This window comes from Brassica napus, chromosome C6 (assembly GCF_020379485.1).
Source record: "Brassica napus cultivar Da-Ae chromosome C6, Da-Ae, whole genome shotgun sequence".
NCBI classification, from domain to species: Eukaryota; Viridiplantae; Streptophyta; class Magnoliopsida; order Brassicales; family Brassicaceae; genus Brassica; species Brassica napus.
Window position 1 is genome coordinate 39,865,792 of NC_063449.1, and position 16,275 is coordinate 39,882,066.

General features: G+C 35.2%; 2 protein-coding genes and 1 long non-coding RNA gene across 4 annotated transcripts; 1 reads left to right on the forward strand and 2 right to left on the reverse strand.

The window, feature by feature from the left end:
* Window positions 1–10,047: 10,047 nt before the first annotated feature.
* LOC111207328 lies at window positions 10,048–10,729 on the reverse strand. The gene is made up of 2 exons (XR_002659590.2): window positions 10,523–10,729; window positions 10,048–10,404 (listed from the first exon to the last, which is right to left on the reverse strand). It is a non-coding gene; the product is annotated as an uncharacterized LOC111207328 (long non-coding RNA).
* On the forward strand, window positions 10,311–11,889 carry LOC106402680 (cyclic dof factor 5-like). The gene is made up of 2 exons (XM_013843463.3): window positions 10,311–10,649; window positions 10,807–11,889. Exons 1-2 carry the CDS (start codon window positions 10,473–10,475, stop codon window positions 11,734–11,736), a joined length of 1,107 nt encoding a protein of 368 aa, XP_013698917.2. The 5' UTR covers window positions 10,311–10,472; the 3' UTR covers window positions 11,737–11,889.
* Window positions 11,890–13,183: 1,294 nt separating this feature from the next.
* LOC106406783 (carbamoyl-phosphate synthase small chain, chloroplastic) lies at window positions 13,184–15,624 on the reverse strand. 2 transcript variants are annotated; one of them, XM_013847518.3, is made up of 10 exons: window positions 15,393–15,624; window positions 15,116–15,248; window positions 14,946–15,034; window positions 14,795–14,855; window positions 14,655–14,722; window positions 14,453–14,581; window positions 14,251–14,360; window positions 13,835–14,182; window positions 13,574–13,739; window positions 13,184–13,438 (listed from the first exon to the last, which is right to left on the reverse strand). In XM_013847518.3, the coding sequence occupies exons 1-10, from the start codon at window positions 15,529–15,531 to the stop codon at window positions 13,389–13,391; spliced, it is 1,293 nt and encodes a 430-aa protein (XP_013702972.2). In that variant the 5' UTR covers window positions 15,532–15,624; the 3' UTR covers window positions 13,184–13,388. The 2 variants fall into 2 exon arrangements, with proteins under 2 accessions (XP_013702972.2, XP_022560901.2); XM_022705180.2 differs by having other exon boundaries at window positions 15,116–15,242; window positions 15,393–15,611.
* Window positions 15,625–16,275: the final 651 nt, after the last annotated feature.

Consider the following 16,275-nt stretch of genomic DNA (forward strand, 5'->3'; position numbering starts at 1 on the left):
TAAACTGTGATTTTCAGCTCATTAAGACACCATCACCGGGAAGAGACAGCTCAAGATCGACTCGTGGTTTGGCTGATCGGCTCTTACAAAGCTAGTTCTTCAATCTGAACTGCTTTGAGAAATGTTGACAAATCTCATCGCTGGTGACACTCAAGGTTTCTTTTATATAAGATGAGGTATGTGTACGCTCATTTCCCGATCGACAATTCGATCTCCAATGATTTTCTTTTTCAAGTTCAGAGCCAGTTACGATGGAGTCTCCTAGAATTAATGAAGATTAAAATTGAAATCGTTAAGGGTTTTGAGTGATGCCACGTGTCGCTCTGAGAAAGAGAGACTTATCTAGGTGTCCGCCTACGTGGCTTCACCAGGAGTGAGTAAACTCTACTTTATAATAATAGATAGATATACATATATTATAGTAAATATCATCAGATTTTTTTAAAAAAAATTAAAATTCATAAAGCCTATAGTTTTGTTACTTAAAAACGAACCATTTCAAAGATTAATTAATGTCATTTATAGAATAGCATTTCAAATAGTCCTACATATTTCCATAAGTTCATGAACTTAAAGCAGCCATTTGAAAGTTAAACACTGCTCCGAAGCTTTAACATTTCTTATGGAGAATGCTATCAGAGGCTATGCCGGTTGGATCAATTCTGAAATAAAGACGGATAAGCCAAGATAGTCTATGTAGAAGATGTTGTGCTACATAAGAAGATATGGAACATCTTTTCTTTTCTTGCCCATATGCCCAATCACTATGGAGGGGAGCACATTTACCGAACCAAACCATTATCGATCCAACGATCAGCTTTGAGGTAAAGTTAAAATCCATCATCTCTTTTGTGAATAACAAAAATCTCAATCCTATTGATAGACAACAACCGATATGGATCTTATGAAGAATCTGGAAGAGTAGAAATTTGTTAGTCTATGGTCGGCAACAGTCATGTTGGCAAATGGATCTCAAACAGGCTCGACATGAGGCAAACGAGCAGTCTTTGAGAATGGAAATTTAGAGACTGAATTTCAAGTCTTCAAGCACTACTTAATGCCATGCAGCATACGTGGGTTAAAGGCTATCACAAGATTGTATTCAAAGGAGATAATAAACATGTTCATGATCTGCTTACTACTTCCAAAAAGAATTTCCAAATTTACGATTGGATTCAGGAGATCTGAGGATGGAAGGAGAAATTTGAGGATGTAAAATTTCGTCGGATTCCAAGAGAAGATAACAAAGCGGCTGATTCTTTGGGAAAACAATTTCAAGACTCATTGAAGTTTTGCAATGAAAGTTTGGTAAATCTCCTTGAGGAGAGTGGTTCTATTCACACGGCATAAATAGCCAAGGTTGTTACGTAAGTATCGTAACTACAAGATTTCACAAAGATTGCATCTTATCTATTTACAGAATATTCTATATTCTAACACCCTCCCTCAGTCGCAGCGTGTGGAGATCGAACGGTGATACTGCTTCGGAAGTCATTGAACAAGCTCGTGGGCAGTCCCTTAGTGAATATGTCCGCGTATTGAAGAGAGGATGGAACGAATAGAACCTTAACATGACCCAGCGCCACCTTTTCTCTAACAAAGTGTATGTCTATTTCAACATGTTTTGTACGTTGGTGACGTACTGGATTATGTGCCAAATAGACAGAACTTATGTTGTCGCAGTAGACAATCGAAGCCTTGGAGATGGAAATGCCGAGTTCAAACATAAGGTTTCGTATCCAAGTTAGCTCTGCAACAGCATTTGCCACACCTTTGTATTCGGCCTCAGCACTCGATCGTGAAACAAAGGTTTGACGTTTTGATGACCATGAGACAAGATTGTCACCCAAGTAAACGCAATACCCAGAAGTTAATCGTCTTGTGTCTGGACAGCCGGCCCAGTCCGCATCCGAATATGCTACCAGTTGATTGAGAGGGCCTTTGTGTAGCTGTAAGCCCAACTCTTTTATCCCCTGCAGGTACCGTATGATGCGTTTCAGAGCGTGTAGATGAGGTATGTGCGGGTCGTGCATATAGAGACAGATTTGATGAACCGCATAAGCTATGTCTGGCCGGGTAAATGTGAGATATTGCAGGGCCCCAGCGAGACGTCTGTATTGAGTGGGATCGGGAACAGGTTCGCCTTCTTCGGCTTTTAGCTTCGAGTTCAAATCGACTGGTGTCGCAAGAGGTTTACACTCCTGCATGCCTGCCCTGTTGAGGATGTTAGTTGTGTACGCCTGTTGACTGAGAAAGATCCCATCATTAATGAATTCGGCCTTAACACCAAGGAAGAAGTGCAGTTTTCCTGAATCGGACATGGGAAACTCGGTCTGAAGGTCTGTGACAATTTTGTTGAGGAAGTTATTGTCTGATGCCGTCAGGATTATGTCGTCAATGTAGAGCAGAAGGTACGCTCGCCTTGAACTTTTGTTGTAGATGAACAGAGATGCGTCGCTCCTGCTACACTTGAAACCCATATTAGTAACAAAAGAGGTAAAATGAGAGTTCCAAGCTCTAGGAGCCTGTTTCAGACCATAGATGGCTTTGTTGAGTTTGCAAACATAGTCTGGATGAGACTTGTTTGTGTATCCAGGAGGCTGATGCATGTATATAGTTTCATCAAGAAGTCCATGGAGAAAAACGTTTTTGACATCGAGCTGATGTATTGGCCATCCATTTGCAAGACTGACATCAAGGACCGTGCGTATTGTTACTGGTTTCACAACGGGAGCAAACGTTTCGTTGTAGTCGACACCTTCTTCTTGAGACTTTCCATTAGAAACCAGCCTCACTTTGTGTTTAAAAGGTTTCCCATCTGCATCAAACTTGTGCTTATACATCCACATCGAATTGACAATGTTAGTGTTCTTTGGCCTTGGAACAAGATCCCAAGTCTTAGTCTTAATAAACGCATCAATGGCATCATCCATTGCTGGTGTCCAGTTCGGATCCTGCAAAGCAACTTTATGGCTAGTGGGAATTGGCGAAACAGTGGAAAGAAGAGAAAACTGCTTCTTTGGCTTAGTGATGCCCGCTTTACCTCTTGTTTGCATTGAGTGGACAGCAGGTGGAGCTGTTTGAGGTTGAGTTATAAGCGGTTGAGAAGGCACTGTCGCTTGAACAGAAGCAGCAACAGGCAGTAGAGGAGTTGTGTTTTGGTTGTTTTGAAGAATGGCTTTGAAGATAGGAGATGGCTCATCGACATGTTGCAGAAAGTGATAGGTTGAAGGAGAAGTAGCTTTTTCTACAGCAGGGAACACGCATTCATCAAAGTAGACATGGCGTGATGTAATGATCCTGTTTGTCTTAAGATCAAGACAACGGTATCCCCTTTGTTGAGTAGGATAACCAAGAAACAGACAAGGAGTTGATCTAGGAGAGAGTTTTGGAAGGTTAGAGTGGTTTAAATTTGAAAAACAAAGGCACCCAAAGACTCTTAAGTGATCATACCTCGGTTGCTTTTTGAAGAGAACAGAGAAAGGGACTTTATTTTGAATAGCCTTGGAAGGTAGGATGTTAAGAATATGCACTGCAGCGTGAAGAGCTTCAACCCAATATCCGGATGCGAGATGAGCTTGGAAAAGAAGGCACCGGATTGAGTTGTTGACAGTTCTGAGCATACGTTCTGACTTTCCATTTTGTTGAGATGTATGAGAGCAAGAAAAACGAAATTGCATCCCATTAGAGTGAAAGAAAGTCTCGAAGTTGGAGTTTTGATACTCACCTCCATTGTCACACTGCAATGCTTAGTGTTAAACTGAATTTCAACATATTTATAAAACTGCAGAAACTTGGAAAACACTTCACTCTTTCTTCTTAAAGGAAATACCCATAGAAAATGAGAAAATTCATCCAAGAAAATAACATAATATTTGAAACCACTAATACTTGTAAGTGGAGAAGTCCAAATATCAGAGTGGATAATATCAAAAGGGGAAGTAGTGAAAGAATCAGATTTTTGAAACGGAAGTTTTATTTGTTTCCCAAGTTGACAAACCTCACAAGAAGAAAAGAGATTGTCATTAGTACAAGCAATTTGGTTTAAAGCACGTAAAGAAAAGAGAGACTTATTATTCAAGTGAGCTAGTCTCTTATGCCAAACATTGGGCGTGAAAGAAATAAGAGCAGTAGATGAATGCAGCGGTTGATGCAGGTCTGTAGGAACTGAGTAGAGGTCCCCAGAGCTGTTACTGCGGAGAAGAACCGTCCGAGAATGAAGATCCTTCACAGAAAACCCAAAAGGATCAAACTCAACAGAACAAAAGTTATCTCTTGTGAATTTTCTAACAGAGATCAGGTTCTTTACAATTTGAGGAGTGATAAGAACTTTATTTAGAGATAAGGGACGAGTGAATGAAAGTAAAGAGGTGTTACCAGAGGAGACTACAAGAATCTGAGAACCGTTGCCAACAATTACACAATGATTGATATTTTTATTCAGATTAGACTTAAGAATACCTTCACTTGCGGCCATATGGCTTGTTGCACCTGAATCCATATACCACTCTCCTGTGGATGGATCAGTTAATGTCATGGTATTGAAGGCCCGTGCTAGATCAGTTGTAAGCTGAGGTTGAGCTGTAGCCATATTAGCCTGATGAGCGACTGAGGGACGTGGTCCTAACAAGCCGCGCTGAAACTGGTTTGGCGGCATAGCCAAGGGTTGAAATTGTTGTTGCTGCCATTGTAGAAATTGTTGTGGCCAGTATGCATTAGGACCCCAAGACTGATTTTTGTAGTGGTTGTTGTTGTTGTTGCCACGACCCCTGTTTCCCCTATTATTACGCATGTTTCCTCTGTTGTTGTTGTAAGCCGAATTGTTGGAGCATTGTGGAGAGTTGTTAACCAGCTTGTCTTCCGTGACCGTGAGAACAGTAGAAGGGGTGGACGTGTCGGACGAAGACGTTGTTGGTTTTGACGGTTTGGTGATGTGTTTTTCCTCCATTTCAAGCATAGACTGCGCCTGATCAAACGTAGGGAATGGCTCTCGATGTTTGATGACATTGAGAATGTTATCAAACTTTTCGTTAAGCCCATTTAAGAGATACATGACCAGAGTTCGGTCAGTTACAGGAGCATCAACGTTAGCAAGAAGATCTGAGATAGATTTCAGCTTCTGGCAGTAAGCCTGAACGGTCATGTCTCCAATCTCAGTGGTACGTAACTCATTGTCGAGTTGAATCAACCTCGCTTCTTTGTTGTTGCGAAATTGATTTTCAATGCGGATCCAGACATCCCTTGCCGTGCCTCCTGTTTTGAACGAGCTCCGGAATAGCTTCTTAGCCAATGTACCGTAGATCCAGAGCTTGACAAGGCCATCACGTTTGTTCCAAGCCGCATCATTGTCACCATCAGAAAGCGACGTTCCATCAATATGGCCCGAGACATCAAACGTGAGACAGTGTATGTGGAATAGTTCACGCCATGCGTCATAGTTATGATCTTCCAAATCAAGGATGATTGGAACGTGAGTTTTTATGTTTGTAACACCAAAAGCTCTGTCGAGATGAGTTTGAGGAACAACCATCAAGAGAAAAGAAAAAAAAAGAAAAGATAAAGGTGGCGATGAAGAGAAAAGAGAAGAGGAGAGCACCCGGTGCTCTGATACCATGAAAGTTTGGTAAATCTCCTTGAGGAGAGTGGTTCTATTCACACGGCATAAATAACCAAGGTTTTACATAAGTATCGTAACTACAAGATTTCACAAAGATTACATCTTATCTATTTACAGAATATTCTATATTCTAACATGCAATTCGTTTTATTATGTCTCTTTATCAATAACTTATATCCTCCTCCATGAGGATCACTATTGGTTATCATAATAAAGCAGTCAAATCTTTAAAATAGAAAAATGTCAGCCTGCCAAGACTCAGCAAAGATGATTCCGATTTGAAATTGAGAAAATTAATTGAGACACGCTCCTCATCAAACTTCAATGGGCCTTTACCGTGCCTATAGGACCCGTATAGTTTGGATTTCTTCTATTGTATAAACGGGCCTATAAACCTCAAGCCCTTCCAAACAAATTATGCCCAAGTCCATCCACAGAACCTAACTGAAAAAAAAACTATAGATCAATTATCTCTCCAGATCATGGCTTTCATACATAGGCTTAACTGTGTACATACTACATAGTTTTCAAATATTCTTTTGTTAGTTTTCAAATATTCTTTTGTTTGCACACTAAAGTACAGTCGTATTCACAGTTATATGAAAAAAAATATTCGACCGAGGAATTAATAGAAAGATGGTATTATTCATTATGTCAAATCTTTTTCATCGATCACTATTTTCTTACTTTACGTCCTCACTGCACAACGGAAAAGTAGCACGCAACTATCGGCATGGTTGAAATTAAGGAGGGATGACATTTGCAAAATACGAAAACAAACGTTAAAAGAAGAAAACAAAACGCTCAAAAACGAGTTAAATGAGATAAGAGAAAAAGATATGGTCCAGGCTTATCTCATTACCTAGAAATGCCACGTGTCAGACACAACCAGAACATAGTTTCTCTTACTACCGCATCCTTTCAATTTTTCTTGTAAAAAATTACTTTACTTTATATGAACACAACGAGATACGCTACGTGTTGTAAATACATTGGTCACATGCTCGACTAACAGCTAGTTTCTAGCAGACAAACCTTTTTAAAAGAAGACTAGGATAAAACCCGCTTAGTTGTATATATTATCGATAGTTTCTTTTATATATTTGATCATTTTATTTATATATATAATATTTTTTGTTGTTATTATATAATTTCTTTCCGATGGATCGGATCAATTTTTATTAAAAATAAAGGAACAAAACTATAATTAATACATCATGGGTTGATCGGATTGAACATTAAACAAATTATGACATAACCTTATTTTTTCTATCGAACACATTCTTGAAAAAAATCAACAGTATTGTTTTCACAGTTGAATTATTTTGACTTTTATCTTCTATATGGTTTTGAAAGCTTTCAAATCAACCATCGAATTGATATATGTCATTTTAATGTTTTTAGTTGTATACTTAAGGAAAACTTACATTTTTGTAATTTAAAGTCGTTTTAAAAAATTCAAAATATAACATATAAGAAAAAATCTAACATATAAGAAAAATATAACATATAAGGTGTCCTCATTTTGTATTTTAAAGTCGTTTAAAAACAAACATATAAGGTTTCCTCATTTTTGTAATTTAAAGTCATTTTAAAAAATTCAAAATATAACATATAAGAAAAAAAACTAACTTTTTTATTATATGGTTAATGTGATTGTTTATTTTTTTTAATAATATAAAATTAAACAAAATGAAGAAAGATGCAAAAATTGTTATCAAATATTTATTATTTATAATTATTAATTGTCATATATATAAATCATATTAGGTAATTTCGTAGCTTTTATTTAGGGAAAGGATACACACTTCTTATATTTTAGGTTAATATAATGTTCTCTAGTATACATTAAACAAATTATGACATAAAAAAATTATTTTTTCCCTCGAACACATTCTTGAAAAAGTGAACAGTATTGTTTTCACAGTTAAATTATTTTGACATTTATCTTACATATGGTTTTGAAAACTTTTAAATAAACCATCAAACTGATACATGTCATTTTAATATTTTTAGTCGTATACTTAAAAAAACTTACATTTTTGTAATTTAAAGTCGTTTTAAAAAATTCAAAATATAACATATAAGAAAAAATCTAATATATAAGATAAAATCTAACATATAAGAAAAATATAACATATAAGGTGTCCTCATTTTTGTATTTTAAAGTCGTTTTAAAAAAAAAAAACATATAAGGTTTCCTCATTTTTGTAATTTAAAGTCATTTAAAAAAATTCAAAATATAACATATAAGAAAAAATATAATTTTTTTATTATATGGTTAATGTGATTGTCTTTTTTTAATAATATAAAATTAAACAAAAATGAAGAAGGATGCAAAAATTGTTATCAAATATTTATTATTCATAATCATTAATTGTCATATATATGTAAATCATATTAGGTAATTCTGTAGCTTTTATTTAAGGAAATAATACAAACTTCTTACATTTTAGGTCAATATAATATTTTCTAGTGGACATTAAACAAATTATGACATAAAAACCTTATTTTTTCCATCGAACACATTATTGAAAAAAGTGAACGGTATTGTTTGCACAGTTAAATTATTTTGACTTTTATCTTTTATATAGTTTTGAAAGCTTTCAAATCAACCATTGAATTGATACATGTCATTTTGATGTTTTTAGTCATATATTTAAGGAAAACTTACATTTTTGTAATTTAAAGTCGTTTTAATAAAATTCAAAATCTAACATATAAGAAAATTCTAACATATAAGAAAAATATATCAAATAAGATGTTCTCATTTTTGTATTTTAAAGTCGTTTTAAAAAAAGTATATATAACATATAAGGTTTCCTCATTTTTGTAATTTTAAAGTCATTTTTAAAAATTCAAAATATAACATATAAGAAAAAATCTAATTTTTTTATTATATGGTTAATGTGATTGTTTAATTTTTTTTTAATAATATAAATTTAAACAAAAATGAAGAAGGATGCAAAAATTATTATCAAATCTTTATTATTCATAATCATTAATTGCCATATATATTTAAATCATATTAGGTAATTCTGTAGCTTTTATTTAAGAAAAGAATACACACTTCCTATATTTTAGGTTAATATAATGTTATCTAGTGTTATATAATTATGGAATAATGTAACACCATTAGATTAAACTATACTTTATATTAGATGTTCTAAAATTTTTTGAAATGAAATTTAAAAGGCATTTAGTGTGCCACCTAGGATTTTGGGTTTTTTTTAATTAATACAAAATTAAGGTTCTAATTTTTCAAATGCTTTTCAATTAATATATTGGGGATTGACCGATCCGCCCTGCTTTAAAACAGCTTACGTGTGTAGGAAGTTTCGGAGACGAAGTGGACCCTTTGCCACGTGGTAACACAGCTTGGCATTAACAAGTTATGCCTTGTCGGATTAGACATCTACATCTTCAATAAATATATATATACGGAAAGCAGTATGATCATGTATTTGTAGCTAATTCCCTCGAAAAGAGCATCAAATATGTTTTCAAAATTTACACCAGATAATCAAATTTACACCGATAGATGGGCAGTTGAAAAAAAAAATTAAATTTATACAGTACTATTCTAGTTGTTTTACTTTTCTTGTTGGTTTTCTCTTCCACAGACTTGTGCAATGATTATGCAACTTTTTTTTGCTGAAATTTGGATGATTATGTAACTTCACAGTTAAACTAATCTTTATTTTGTTTGAACAATGTTTTTGCAAAAAAAAAAACAAAGAACAATGTTTTTGCCAATTAAATTTATTTATCTAGCAAATAAGTTCATCAACACCTTAACTGGGGTTTATAAGGATGTGTTGACGTTTAATATGTCAGTAGTGAAAAAAACATAATACTGGAAAAAATTCCATGCTAATTATACAAAACCTTGTTCGAACACATATGCTAATAATTAACGAAGAGTTTATGTAGTTAATAACATCGAGTTTCGATTAGTAATTTGAACTTGAGTTAAGAACTAACCAGTTAAGGTGTGTAAATTGTAAGCCTTATTTCTTCAAATATTTTGTTTATTAGAAGTATTGTATGACTTTTCACGTACGTACATATAACTTTTTTATCATTGTGCGTGCCGCGTGGATCTCTTTTTCAATGCGTTTACATCAAATTAAAACTCTGGATGCGATTGTGAATAACCACTACAAATATACATATTCTTGTAAATATGCTAATAATTAACGAAGAGTTTATGTAATTAATAACATCGAGTTTCGATTAGTAATTTGAACTTGAGTTAAGAACTAACCAGTTAAGGTGTGTAAATTGTAAGCCTTATTTCTTCAAATATTTTGTTTATTAGAAGTATTGTATGACTTTTCACGTACGTACATATGACTTTTTTATCATTGTGCGTGCCGCGTGGATCTCTTTTTCAATGCGTTTACATCAAATTAAAACTCTGGATGCGATTGTGAATAACCACTACAAATATACATATTCTTGTAAATGCCTTTTAGCTAAACCAGACACTACGAACCAAGTGTTTGTGTTTCTCCATATCTTTTAAATTAAATAAAAAGGAAAAATCCGACATGGCAACAAAGAAAGATGGCTAAAATCTTTTAAGCAGCACTAGATCGGGGGAATCTAAAAGAGCGTGAAAAGGATCCTTTAAAGTGGCCACAGCATTTGTGGCTCTTAAAACTTAACAAGTCTCTCTCTGACTCTCCCTCTCTCTCTCTCTCTCTCTCTCTCTTCTATGCACTATCGTCATTCATACCAACCAAGCTCACTCAGCCCCTTGTATTCTCTCCTTTTTCTCTGATCTAATAAAAAACAGAGTAAACAATAATTTTTTGAGGAATTGGTTTAATTGTTAAGTTGGAAAATTAGTATGTCGAAATCTAAAGATACGGAGATAAAATTGTTTGGGACGACAATTACATCTCTTTTAGCTGTGGATCATCATGATCCGTCGTCGTTATCTTCTATTCACGGTGTGTCCAATCAGAGCAAGGAGGCTTCTTCATCTTCCTCATCCTCTTGTTCTCCTTCGACCGGACCAAACATGGTATGCTGTCACACAAATCTCAAAGTCCTTTTTGTTCAAACTCCTCTTTTTTTTTTTTTTTTTTTTTTTTTCAAACTCCTCCTGTTTTTTAGTAATAATATATATCCGTTAAGACAAAGCTGTGGCTAGTTATAATAAAGTTGTGCTAAAATTTTAGGTTCTGGCTAATAACCATGAGCACGACAATAGCAGATTCAAAGGTCCTTGCATATTATCCGATCTTAACGAACCGCCAAGAGCAGCTTTTGAGATTTCATCACCAAGAAGCTCAAAGACCAACGGTGATCAACAGAGCGAGATCACAACAACAACAACAAGTACATCAGAAGATAAACCAACTACTCTCAAGAAACCGGACAAGCTTCTACCGTGTCCGAGATGCGAAAGCGCGCACACCAAGTTCTGTTACTACAACAACTACAACGTGAGCCAGCCGCGTCACTTCTGCAGGAACTGTCAGAGGTACTGGACAGCTGGTGGATCCATGAGAAACGTCCCCGTTGGCTCAGGCCGCCGCAAGAACAGAGGGTGGGCTTCTTCAAACCATTACTTGCAGGTCACGTCTGATGATTATGAGAACAACAATAACTCGGGAACGATCCTCAGTTTCGGTTCTTCAGAGTCTTCCGTCATAGAGACTGGTAAGCATCAAGAAAACAAAACACACCAAGGGTTTCTTGCTTCGCAAGTAATGTTACCTAATAATACTTCTCCTTGGCCTTACCAATGGAGTCCAACGGGTCGTAATACTAGTTTCTACCCTATCCCTTTCTATTGGGGCTGCACGGTTCCTATGTGGCCTACCTCAGAGGCTTCACCATGTTTAGGGAAACGATCAAGGGATGAAACTGAAGTAGAAACCAAAAATACCACTCTTAGAACTAGTGAAGCTACTAAGAACGTGGTGTGGCCTAAGCTACCGACAAAGCCTGAGAAGAAAATGGAAGGAGGATTAAGTTTGTTCAATGGATTTGAAACAAAGGGTAGCAACAGAAGAAGCTTGGTCCCTGAAACGTCTATCAATCTACAAGCAAACCCTGCAGCGATGTCTAGATCTATGAACTTCAGGGAAAACATGCAACAATAATCAAACGGGTTGTTACCTTGTGAAAGAAGGAAACGCAGTGTAGATATTTTGTTGTTCGAACTATGTATTATTTTGTACACATACAGAAGTAGATATTTCTCTCCATTGTGTGATGAACTTGCAACGTATATTATAAGCTTCTAGGTTAATATCTCCCTGGTCTATCTGCCATGTTGGCATAGAACATGAAGTTACAATTACGTTTTTGCCCATGATTCTTACAGATAAATATAACCTCTAACTCCAATTGTCCTCTCAGGTAAGTGCCTGTGAGAAGAACATAAAGGCTTCACATTATTAGCTTGCGAGTACTTGGTTAGTGTAAATGGGTCAGTTAGGTCAAGATAAGAGATAAGGAGAACTGGAATATGAAACCAAAGAAAAAGAAAGAAAGCAGAGCATCTTTCACTTTCATTCTTGGATTAAAGAAAAAGAATCCAACCACTACTAACACTAAGAAAAGCCTAAAGGAGAGCATCCTTTTCTTCTTTTCATCTCACTATTCTTTTACACAACTCATTTTGGTTACTACCTACGTTGCTCGGAAGCTTCATCGGACGTCCGCTTCCCGCTTCGGAACCGGAATCGGAATCGGAACCTTGTGGAAGCTTGCGAAATCTCGCTTCCAAATCGTTTCTAAAATATTTTTTTTAAAAACATGTTGGAAGCTTACAATTCCGTTTTGGATCACGCTCCCGTTTTTAAAAAAAAATGCAATGTATATCAATAAAATATAAAACCATAGTTTTAATCTATATAAAATAAAAATAATAATAGTAATGAATATTGAGTTATAAATATACAAAAAATATACTATAAATTATCTTTATGCATTGAGATTTTTTATTAAAGATATAGCACATATTGAAATATATTGTGTCAATTATTTATGAAGTATTGAAAATAATTAATATAATATTTTTTTGTAAACTTAATTCATGTGTATTTTTACAGTTTTAATATAAAATCATTTCAAATTTATTATAAATGAATAAATGCTTTATTTCAAATTTAAATCATATAATTTTTAGTACTAATTTATATATATTTATATTTATATATGGATATACACTTCCAATACGTATTCGCTTCCTAATATTTTTAAAAATTTTTCTTCTGCGTTTCCGTTTTTACGGCTTCTGTTTCCATGTAACATAATTACTACACTGCAGTTTTTCTGTTAGCATTTATTTTGTTTCGATAAAATGTCGGTTTCCCACCACCTATAAAATCTGGATCTGGACAGAATCTGTAATTAAACATAATTAGCTATTCTACTGGTTACATTTATGATTTATCTGTCTTTATTCTGAAAGACTCGCAATAAAAGCTGAGTTCATACTCATTAATTATGTATCTTTATTCTACTGGTTACATTTATTTAAAATTAAAGTTTAATAACAAAAGATACGTAATATTATTATATGTATGATATACCTTGGGCGGATGCTCTAAAGGGTTCCCATTCTTACACAGCTTTTACAAATTCTTAATTATTTAAGAGGTCTGGGATGGTTCCATAACATAGCCTCAGCCAAAACAAGAATTTCACTCGATTGTCACTAACAAAACACTTGTGCTTAACTTAAGTGTGATATAATTAAAACAGCAAATAGTACAAAACAAAAAGATTCTTGTATGATTCCCATTAATTAGGAGCTTTGCTTCGACCTCTTCATAAGCTCTATGAACTCTCTAAACGCTGCAATCACAGACAAAACAAAAATACATATTACTTCCCTTCTGTTTTTGTTTTGTTTCTTTAAATATAAATGCAACTGAAATGTCTTTCACTGAGTTCGGATTTTATTGTCTGATGAAAAGAAATAGAAATTACCGTTGTCAGAGTCGTGAGGTCCAGGGGAGGCTTCAGGGTGGTACTGGAGAGACATGACATTCATGGCCGGGAAAGATAGACCCGCACAGCTTCCATCATTGAGATTGACATGTGTCACTTCTACCCCTCCGGGAAGTGAAGCTGGGTCAACCGCATAGTTGTGGTTCTGCCAAGAATTAAACAAAAAATAAAGACAATGAAACATCAGATTCGGGTTTAGTCAAACTACAATATTCAGATTAGAAACTAAAAGGAATGTACCTGAGCACTGATCTCCACTTGGCCAGTTCTGTTATTACGAACCGGGTGGTTGCCTCCATGATGACCAAACTTCATCTTATAGGTTTTACCACCCAAAGCCTGTCCCAGCAACTGATGACCCATACAGATCCCGTAAACAGGAACTTTACCGAGAAGCTCTTTGACCGTCTCCACAGCATACGGAACAGCAGAAGGGTCTCCAGGTCCGTTGCTGAACAAAATCCCGTCTGGATTCATTTTAAGAGCCTCGGAAGCTGGAAATGTCGACGGAACAACGGTGGTTTGGCATCCGTAAGAGGACAGGCGTCTTAGGATGTTATGCTTGATGCCAAAATCGTACGCAATAACCTAAAGAGAGAGTGTAAGGAGTTGTTGCATAGTATCCATAACAGAAGAACTAGAGAAATGACACTCACTCGGTAGGGCTTCCCATCGCGTGTATTAGTATTAAAATCCCATTCAGGGTCTGTTTTGTCGACCCACTCGTAGGGAGATTTGCAGGAGACATCACTTATTAGATCAATACCTACAAGACTCCACCAAGTAGACAAGAAGGAGTTCAATATCTTATAATGAAACAAATAAAAAAACAGGGAAAAAAGGTAGGAGAAGTCTGACCTACGATATCCCATGAACGGGACATGTGCAGAAGCTCTTCGTCTGTTTTGGTTTGTTCTGTGCTGAGCACACCGTTTAGACTACCTTCTTCTCTTAATCGACGAGTTATTGCACGAGTGTCAAGATCATCTGATATTATTAAACAAACAAACTTCTATAACATGTGGAGTCTATAATAGCATTTTGACCACAAGAAACTTACAGATTCCCATGAGGTTCCTCTCGGTTAGATAGTCAGCAAGTGTCTTTGTGCATCTCCAGTTCGAGGTACTGAAAACATTTGCAGTTTAAAGGTTAGAAAATTCAAAGAACGGAGTATAGAGGAAAGACAAAGGACATTACCTGATGCTTAGACTTCTAATCACCAAGCCAGCAAGGAAGCATTGTTTAGATTCTTCATCATCTACAACAAACACCACAAATATAATAAGAAGATCAGTGTGTGGTATAATAAACTTAAAACTTTTTAAAGTCTCAGACTTTTCCTACTTACCGAGATTGACACCGGTGTTACCAATTTGTGGGTTTGTCATTAGCACAAACTGCCCAGCATAACTAGGATCAGTCAGAATCTCTTGATACCTTCCAAAGGACAAACACACAACCAATCAAACTCCTGTTAAAAACACAGTAAGCTCGGATTCAAACAAAAACAAAGCTAACCCTGTCAAGGAGGTGTTAAAGACCAATTCAGCAACACGGGTTCCAGGAGCACCAAAGGACTTAGCAGGCCATACAGAACCGTCTTCTAACACAAGCCTAGCGTCATACGAACTCCACGGCTTCTCCACTATACCTAACGACAAAGGTAAAGACTTTACATCATTTTGATGCTTGGGGGATTCGAAAGCTTTATCCTTTAATTAAGAAAACGTAATTTAAATCGATTTGAAGGAACGAAACTCGCGACGAATTGAGAGAAATGAAAAGAGGAAGTTACCAGAGGCGGTGGAGCCGGTGGATGTAGTGAGAGAAGAAGCGGAACATCGGACGATAGAAACCCTTAATCCACCGCGACGGGGAGATAAACCCGTCGGCAAAACAAACCCCAGAGTAGTCGTCATCGTCGTAGCCGCCATGGTGGTTGTTTCTCACTCTCACTGAAGTTTGGTAACACAGCGAGAGAGAGCCGAGGGTTTTTTCCAAATGTTTTTAAACCCGGTTCCGGTTTAATTTGATGTAAAGCTTCCTCAAAACCGTCCCAGTTTCCGGTTTGGATAAAATTCTCATAAATTCCGAAAAAAGAATTAAATGTTTACTTTTAAAATCTTCAATGAAATAACTGAACGAATGTACTCTTTTTTTTTCACAAATATGTAAAATCTCTTATATATATTATAATATAAGCATTACAACAGTTGATGAAAAAAAAGCATTACAATATTTTACGTAACCATGTGTCATTACCACAATGAATTTTAGAATTCTTAAAAAAATAGAAAGGTAAATCTAAATATATAATATGTTTTTTATTAAATTAACCATAAATTCATTATTAATGGTTTTTCATTCTTTTCTTAAATAAAAATTACGAAATTGTCTAATGTGACTACAGCGTATATGAAAATTAATTATTTTGAATAATAAAGATTTGAAACAAAAATTAATGTATTCTCTATCATATTTATTTAATTTTAAATTAATAAACTAAATTAAACAACTACATCAGCCATATAATAAAATTTTAGAATTTTTTCTGTATATGTTATATTTAGATTTTTTTAAACGACTATAAATTACTAAAACTGTTAAAAGTCTCACATTCAATTTTTTTGTGATTCATGGTTTAACTTTTTTTATGATTAAATAAATATGATTACGAA

Bases quoted from the DNA above. Each gene is read 5' to 3' on its own strand.
- LOC106402680 (XM_013843463.3), top strand. From the start codon at position 10,473: ATGTCGAAATCTAAAGATACGGAGATAAAATTGTTTGGGACGACAATT. The intron at 10,650-10,806 runs GTATGCTGTCAC...CTAAAATTTTAG, and splicing joins CTTCGACCGGACCAAACATG to GTTCTGGCTAATAACCATGA.
- LOC106406783 (XM_013847518.3), bottom strand. From the start codon at position 15,531: ATGGCGGCTACGACGATGACGACTACTCTGGGGTTTGTTTTGCCGACG. The intron at 15,035-15,115 runs GTTAGCTTTGTT...GTCCTTTGGAAG, and splicing joins TTTAACACCTCCTTGACAGG to GTATCAAGAGATTCTGACTG. The intron at 13,439-13,573 runs GTAATTTCTATT...CTGTGATTGCAG, and splicing joins ACCTCACGACTCTGACAACG to CGTTTAGAGAGTTCATAGAG.